Below are 7,704 nucleotides of genomic sequence, written 5' to 3' on the forward strand. Positions count from 1 at the left end.
CTCAGGGAGTAACGTTGGAAGTACTTTTAAAGTAATTGAGTTACTTTACTCAGGGAGTAACGTTGGAAGTACTTTTAAAGTAACTGAGTTACTTTTCTCAGGGAGCAACGCAGTAAAGTAACTGGTTACTTTTTTAAAAAGTAACGCAGTAACATTCTTTGATTACTTTTAAAGTAACCCTTACCCAACACTGGTGATAAAACAGCAACACACTGTAAATACACATAAAATACTGTTGACTGACCACTAACATGCTAACATGCTAACATGCTATAACAGTTCAAGTCTTTAGTGCCATCTGATTGATCTTATTATTTAACCATTTGACTTTGACTTTGGAGAAGAACGGAGGGCTCTGATTGGTGGAGACATCCAGGAGGCGGTTCTCCTCCACGCTGCGCCTAATGGAGCGAATGTCAGCAGCTGATAGGCTGCCCTTCAGAGACAGCAGCGCCGACACGTGGGCATCACTGTGGAGAGACGACACACAGGAGCGATCAGAAAACACCTGGTGGACAGGTGAGAACAAAAATAACACCAAAGAAGAAAAGAGTTCCTGCACACGGTCAACGCCCACATGATTACAGACACATTTCTTTATTGTTATTACTTTTGTTTATATAAATCATTATTGTTAATTGTGAGCAGACCAACGTTCAGCTGCTCGTGGACACGATGACATTTACTGCAGTCAAGATTCAGTCGAGTAAAGAAAGTGTTTATTAATCAAATGAAACCTGAAAAGTAAAGATTAAAATAAATATAAAAAATAAAGTATCTAAACATAATAAATAAACAATATCAAAACTAGAATTTCTCCTGCGGTTGTTTGTCTCCGCCCACCAGCCAATGAGCCATGATGTCACAGTGAAGCTGACCTTTGACCTTTTGGATATAAAATGTCATCACTTCATCCTGTTAGACATTTGGGTTCAAGTTTGTCATAAGTAGTGTGTGAATTCTTCACACTGACCTTTGACCTTCAACCAACAAATTCTTGTCAGTTCATTCTTGAGTCTAAGGGGACATTTGTGCCAAATTTAAAGAATTTCCCTGAGGGTGTTTTCGAGAATTCACGTTCATGAGAATGGGCCGGACAACCTGAACACACAACACCTCTGTCTGCAGCTATCAGCAGGGCGGAGGAAGAACAAGTCATCGTACCTGAATCAGAGCCGACAGGAAACAGTTCTTTAAATGTTGACGTTTGTCATGTGGGATCATGTTTGTGTACAGACTGAATTTAACCAGAGACAAAGTTTGGGCAGGACGGCCTCATGGACGTGAAGTTTGTCCTTTAAAGTGTGAGATCATTCCTGACACTCACACGCACATCATCATCATCATCATCATCATCGCCATCACCGTTTCATCAGAGCTCAGTGATGAAGTCTTTAAACCTGTCCCGTCTTGTGTCTGCGAGGAGGAGCGGCGCCAAAACCACAGGAACACGTTTCCATCTGAGTCACAGGACGACACACCCGACCAAACAAGACGAACCAAAAACCTTCCAGTAAAACAAACGTGGATCAGCTCTGTGGAAAAACGTCAGCTGAGGACAAACAGGAACACCATGTGTTTATGACACAAGAGATGTTAATATGTCCTGAACAGGAAGTAGAGGAGGCAGCAGCCAATCAGAGTGTCCCATCCAAACTGAGAGCGTCTTCACAACTCTGAATATCTGATCTATTGATGAAGACACAAAGCTTCTCTCTGCTGCTGCAACATGAAACCTCTCAGTGTTTTTCCCTTCACTTCACACACCTGTGACACCTGAGCCCCATCCGGCCACACCTGCTGTCTCCCACGGCAACCAAGTGTCACACAATTGATCCAGGTCAGAGGATCAGTGTTTGAATATGAAAACACAAACTGACAGATTTAACCCCACAGAGCCCGACGCTCTGCAGCAAGACACACACCTGAACACACCTGTACACAACTGTACACACCTGTAGACACACCTGAGCACAGGCTCTGTGGGGTTAAATCTTTCTTCCATCCTGCTAAATGCAAAGGTGGTGTGGGGACTGGAACACACAGTTATCATGTACAGCCTGAGGGGACAACCTGCAGACAATACTCAGGGCTGAAAAGTAACTGTCTGCCTTTGTATGTTTTTCAGTCAAAACTTTTAGTTTACATTCACAATAAATATCCTGAAACACAGTGAGACATAAACCTGTAACACTCACTAATGATTAAAGATCATCTCTGTTAAAGGAACTGATGATGATGATGATGATGATGATGATGATGATGATGACGACGATGATGATGATGTTAAATGTGAAAGTGAGTCCTGATACAGAGAAACCAGGGAACTGTTTGAAATCCTAAACCTCCTCCTTCCTCTTCTTCTTCCCTGTGACTCAGCGTTTCCTTGAACACTGTGATGTGAATATTAAACAGAGATGACATCATCAGGAGACGTCCAGTGAGAAGGCTGGTTTGGTGAGAGTGAAGAATGAGCTGTGACTCTTTTTCCACTTCCACATTCAGACTGTTTCCTGTATGAGGACAACAAACATGAGCTCAACATGAAAGTGGAACTGAAACTGAAGCTCAGAGCAGTCTGCAGGATTTTGGGGGAAATATCAGCAGAAATGATGAATAATATTCATCACACGTTTTCTTTGGTTTCAGTCTTTCTTGTTTCTTTAGTCTAAAATGAGCCCTTTGTGGGGCGTCTGCCATGTTACACTGCAACGTATCCTCACACAATAGTTTGTATGATATCCTACGAATTAGCAGCTCACGAATGACGTTACGTCCTTAACGTAAAGTTACAGAGGTCAGGGTTAGAGAAAAGAAACACGGTGAGGACCAACCTGACAAGTTCACACAGATCTGAAGTTTGAGTTCATTACTTTTCGTAGGGAAACATACAAACAGTGCAGGAGATCAGCCTGTGCACGGTCATGTTTCTACAGTAGCCCAGAATGGACAAACCAAACAATCTTAACATTTCCATGACAACAGAGGAAACAGATTTATATAAATCCCTGTAAACATGTCAGTGTGAGTGAAATGGTCCTGCAGTGAATGTGTCACAGTGGGACTAACACACCCAGATCATGTGACTCCTGCATGTATACAGTCAATCAGACCCAAACTGGCCGAGGCGCTCTGAGCATGCTCCACAGTTTCCGCCCCGGGCTTTGACCCGGAAGTCCAATAGCATTAAATGTGTAAGAGAAGAAGAAGCCGGTAACAACATGGAGAAATCTACATCCAGAGCCGTGACTTTTTGGACGGACCAAATGTACAGAGCTGTAAAGTTGTCCACCATGGTAGCAGTTAGCTGCTAGCTAACCGTAGCTAACTTGTTTGTCCATTGTTTGGTCTGTGACGTAATAGGTCAACAGGAAAAAGGTCCAATACTAACAAGCTGAAAGGGGGCATATCTCCACCTATCGTAGAGGAGTCGCACATACTTGGCTCAATAAATGGATTCCCCTCCCGTGCTTGTATACTGGGACAAGGGCAGTAGGCCAGTTAGATGTCCAAAGCTCCACTTCACTGTTACCATGGAAACGCACTGAGTGACCATGGATGGCGTCTTTCACGCTTTAACGTTACCTGAGGTCATCGCTGGGAGGGGTGAGCAGATGTCACTGAATCCTACAGACTGCTCCTTTAGGTGATGAGCTCAGTGGTAACCAAAACTCTACTGGCTTGAGGCATCTCTGTTACCATAGCAACTAACAGAAGAGTCCTCTGAGGTCAGAAGCAGTGGTGAGGTGCTGCTGCTGATGTCATCAGTTGTGTCATTATCTAGATAATTTCATAAAAAAGTAGCCGAAACACAAACTGATCGACGTTTCATTTAAAGAGAGACGGTCTGTCTCCGTCCTGTGTACCTGAGGTCAGGGAACGTTCTGGCCAGACTGACGACCTCCAGCTGAACACTTCCTGGATCCTGCAGACGGAGAACCTCAGCGACGCTGCAGAGCATCTCACCGAGCCATAGAGACTCACTGCAGCCCTGAGGACACGCACACAGGACTGTCAGAGGACCACATCTGTACCACATCTGTAGTGTCACATGTTGGAGGTCGTGATGTCAGAAAGTTCCAGTAAAACACAAGAGGAAGATCCCACAGTCTGATACTGAACATGCAGGTGTGTGTGAGTGTGAGTGTGAGTGTGAGTGTGTGAGTGTGAGTGTGAGTGTGTGAGTGTGTGTGTGTGTGTGTGAGTGTGTGAGTGTGTGTGAGTGTGTGTGTGAGTGTGTGAGTGTGCAGGTGTCTCACCTCCTGTTTGAAGAAGTCGTTGATCTTTTGGGCGTCTTCAGTCATCCTCTGAGCTCCGCCCACCTGCTGCTCTCTGCTCTTCGTCCTGGTCTTCATCATCCTCTTCACATACTGCAGAACCAGGTCCTGATGGAGGACACACAGCAGGGACTGCAGACAGACAGACAGACAGACAGACAGACAGGAGGTCAGTCAGATGGACAGACAGGTGGTAAACACACAGGTAAACTGTCTCACCTTTCTGCAGGCTGGTTTCAGGTCGGTCAGGTCGGTCAGCTGTTGGCTCAGAGAGTCCAGCAGCAAGTCGATGACAGGAAGTGACCCGTCCAACCAGACCGGCGTCCACAGGGGGCTGAAACTTGCCTGAAAACAACCATTGATGAGGAAACACTCTGAGCTCAGCTAAGATAATACATACAATCAAACTGTTGATTTAAACCAGTGTGAATATTATTTGTATAAAAATTAAAAAAACAAATCAGTTCAGTATCTTTATGATCTATCTCTGAGAGACAGACAGCACATCTCCACCACCCTCAGGCAGACAGACCGGTCCACTCTGTGTGTTTCCATCCAACTCTTTATATCTGTATTTCCAATTTGTGCATAAAAACCAACAGTGGAAATGTCTCAAATTCAAAAGGCTTTTAACAGCGTCTGTCTGCACACAGCAGCGTTAGCAGAACGTTGGATTCTACAGCACATACTAAAAACTAGAATCACCACCCTGTGGTTGTATGACTCCGCCCACCAGTCCACCCTGTGGTTGTATGACTCCGCCCACCAGTCCAGTGTCTCTGACAGTCTCCATCCATGTCAGTGAAAACATGGATGCTTCACACACAGAAGATCTATACAATCAGCACAGTTTCAAGATTAGAGTCACCAATTCAGTATCTGACCAAATGTCTCCCCTTCTGTTCCTGAGATATGACATTAAAACATGATGATGTCACAGTCAAGCTGACCTTTGACCTTTTGACCTTCATGATCTTATCCTGTTAGACATTTGTGTCAAGTTTGGTCAGAATTAGTGAATGAATTCTTCAGTTGTGGACAAAACTTTTGACCTTCGATCACAAAATACTAATCAGTTTATTCTTCAGTCCAAGTGGACGTTTGTGCCAAATTTAAGGAAATTCCCTCAGGGCATTCTTGAGATATCATGTTCACAAGAATACGATGGATGCAAGGTCACAGCAACTTTGATCATCAAAATCTATCAGTTCATTGCTGAGTCCATGAGGATGTTTGTGCCAAATTTGAAGAAGTTGCTGAGGCGTTCTTGAGATGTTTATGTTCATGAGAATGGGACTGACAGAACCGCATATTAAAGGCACTCTGTGTTTAATTGAAGTTTTACAGTATTAATTAAAAATCAATATCATAAACCTAAACATCCTGATACTGGAGTGTATCAATGTTTTCTTCGCCCTGATCAATGACCGTTTGTGTTTATTGATTATGGGATGTGACGATAGCGATCGGTGGATAAACATGTATGACTGCAATATTTGTACCTTCATCTGGGTGTGAATGGGACAGGTGATACACCTGTACCCACAATCCTTCAGGGCGGACAGAGTGTCCAGACAGCGACGTCTCTGCTCCTCCGACAGACTTCCTGTTTGACCTGTGATGTAATCCCTGAGGACAGTCACAGAGAGCCAATCAGCAGCAGAGTCCATCTTTCTACACTTCCCAGAATGCTTCAGGACATAAAGTCTTAAAATGACTGGTGTGTGAGTGCAGGTGCGACAGGTGCGACAGGTGCAACAGGTGTTTGATCGTACCTGAACTGCTGCTCACAGACCAGGTGAGCTTTGACCACTGAGCAGACGTTACTGTGGGCTCCCTTCACAAACTCCTCCACACACTTCCTGTAGCTGAAACACACACTGACATCACACCTGGGACAATACACCTCATTCATTTTCATGAGTCCAGTGGGCGGAGTCTACCTGCTGAGGAAGCTCTCCAGGTGAGCTGTGATCCTCTGAGCTTTCCTCTGATCTCTGACCACACAGCTCAGTTCAGTCAGGGAGCTGTTTATCACCTGGAGACACCAACACAGAGACACATCCAGGTACACCTGCTGCACACCTGTTCATATCACCACCTGGATTACAGGTGTTTCCTTGTGGTTTATACTGAGTATTCCACCTGAGTCTCACCTGTATGACATCTATGGCCAGTGGACTGAAGCAGTACTGGTCGATGAGTTCAGGTGTGTGCCCGCTCAGCCAGCTCTCCTCCTCTTTCCTCAGAGCTGTGTTCAGCCACAGCTTCACTTTGTCCTGAATGAAAGACGTTACAGTGACGTGACAGGAAACAAACCCTCAGAGAACATGAGAGGCTCCTCTGACTGGGACCAGTTCCCATCAGTCACTGGTCTGTACCTCTTTGTGGTTCAGGTACTGGTCCTCCAGTCGGGTGAGCTGATCCTGCAGCAGCAGAGAACCCAGACAGGCTGTCTTTATCTTCCCCTCCAGTTCTTCATGTTTCAGGACTTCACTGCAGGAGGAAACAACCACACTGATGCTTCAGTCCGTGTTAAAGATTCAGTCGTACAGGAAGTGATGCGTTCACACCGTCAGACTCACTGTGGATAGTAGTGATTGATCCAGAACAGCAGGTAGCTGCAGTCGTCTGTTTCCAGTCCAGACGTGGTGAGTTCAGTCAGCCGAGTGGAGAACGTCTGATGGTAGAGTCCAGAGTAAAGGTTCAGGATGTCCATCTGTGGAGGGTAACAGTCCTGCACCGTCCGCACCACCGTCAGCAGGTCCTCCTTCACACGCTTCCCCATACGACACACCTGCACAGGTACATCAGTAACATGATGACACACCTGTACAGGTACATCAGTAACATGACGACACACCTGCACAGGTACATCAGTAACATGACGACACACCTGCACAGGTACATCAGTAACATGACGACACACCTGCACAGGTACATCAGTAACATGACGACACACCTGCACAGGTACATCAGTAACATGACGACACACCTGCACAGGTACATCAGTAACATGACGACACACCTGCACAGGTACATCAGTAACATGACGACACACCTGCACAGGTACATCAGTAACATGACGACACACCTGCACAGGTACATCAGTAACATGACGACACACCTGCACAGGTACATCAGTAACATGACGACACACCTGCACAGGTACATCAGTAACATGACGACACACCTGCACAGGTACATCAGTAACATGACGACACACCTGCACAGGTACATCAGTAACATGACGACACACCTGCACAGGTACATCAGTAACATGACGACACACCTGCACAGGTACATCAGTAACATGACGACACACCTGCACAGGTACATCAGTAACATGACGACACACCTGCACAGGTACATCAGTAACATGACGACACACCTGCACAGGTACATCAGTAACATGACGACACACCTG

The 7,704-nt window shown here is 45.5% G+C and overlaps 1 protein-coding gene across 1 annotated transcript in view; it reads right to left on the reverse strand.

Moving 5' to 3' along the window:
• Window positions 1–6: 6 nt before the first annotated feature.
• tnfaip2a (tumor necrosis factor, alpha-induced protein 2a) overlaps window positions 7–7,704 on the reverse strand; it is an 11,061-nt gene continuing 3,363 nt past the window's right edge. The window contains exons 3-15 of the mRNA XM_050057978.1: window positions 7,504–7,569; window positions 7,339–7,404; window positions 7,174–7,239; window positions 6,863–7,074; window positions 6,659–6,773; window positions 6,434–6,556; window positions 6,221–6,315; window positions 6,053–6,145; window positions 5,780–5,906; window positions 4,497–4,622; window positions 4,260–4,409; window positions 3,867–3,991; window positions 7–470 (exon numbers count right to left, since the gene is read on the reverse strand). Of these exons, the coding sequence (XP_049913935.1) occupies window positions 281–470; window positions 3,867–3,991; window positions 4,260–4,409; window positions 4,497–4,622; window positions 5,780–5,906; window positions 6,053–6,145; window positions 6,221–6,315; window positions 6,434–6,556; window positions 6,659–6,773; window positions 6,863–7,074; window positions 7,174–7,239; window positions 7,339–7,404; window positions 7,504–7,569 (1,554 nt within the window). The 3' untranslated portion in view covers window positions 7–280. The remainder of the gene's footprint in view (window positions 471–3,866; window positions 3,992–4,259; window positions 4,410–4,496; window positions 4,623–5,779; window positions 5,907–6,052; window positions 6,146–6,220; window positions 6,316–6,433; window positions 6,557–6,658; window positions 6,774–6,862; window positions 7,075–7,173; window positions 7,240–7,338; window positions 7,405–7,503; window positions 7,570–7,704) is intronic.

Source organism: Epinephelus moara, chromosome 12 (assembly GCF_006386435.1).
Source record: "Epinephelus moara isolate mb chromosome 12, YSFRI_EMoa_1.0, whole genome shotgun sequence".
Classification (NCBI taxonomy): domain Eukaryota; kingdom Metazoa; phylum Chordata; class Actinopteri; order Perciformes; family Serranidae; genus Epinephelus; species Epinephelus moara.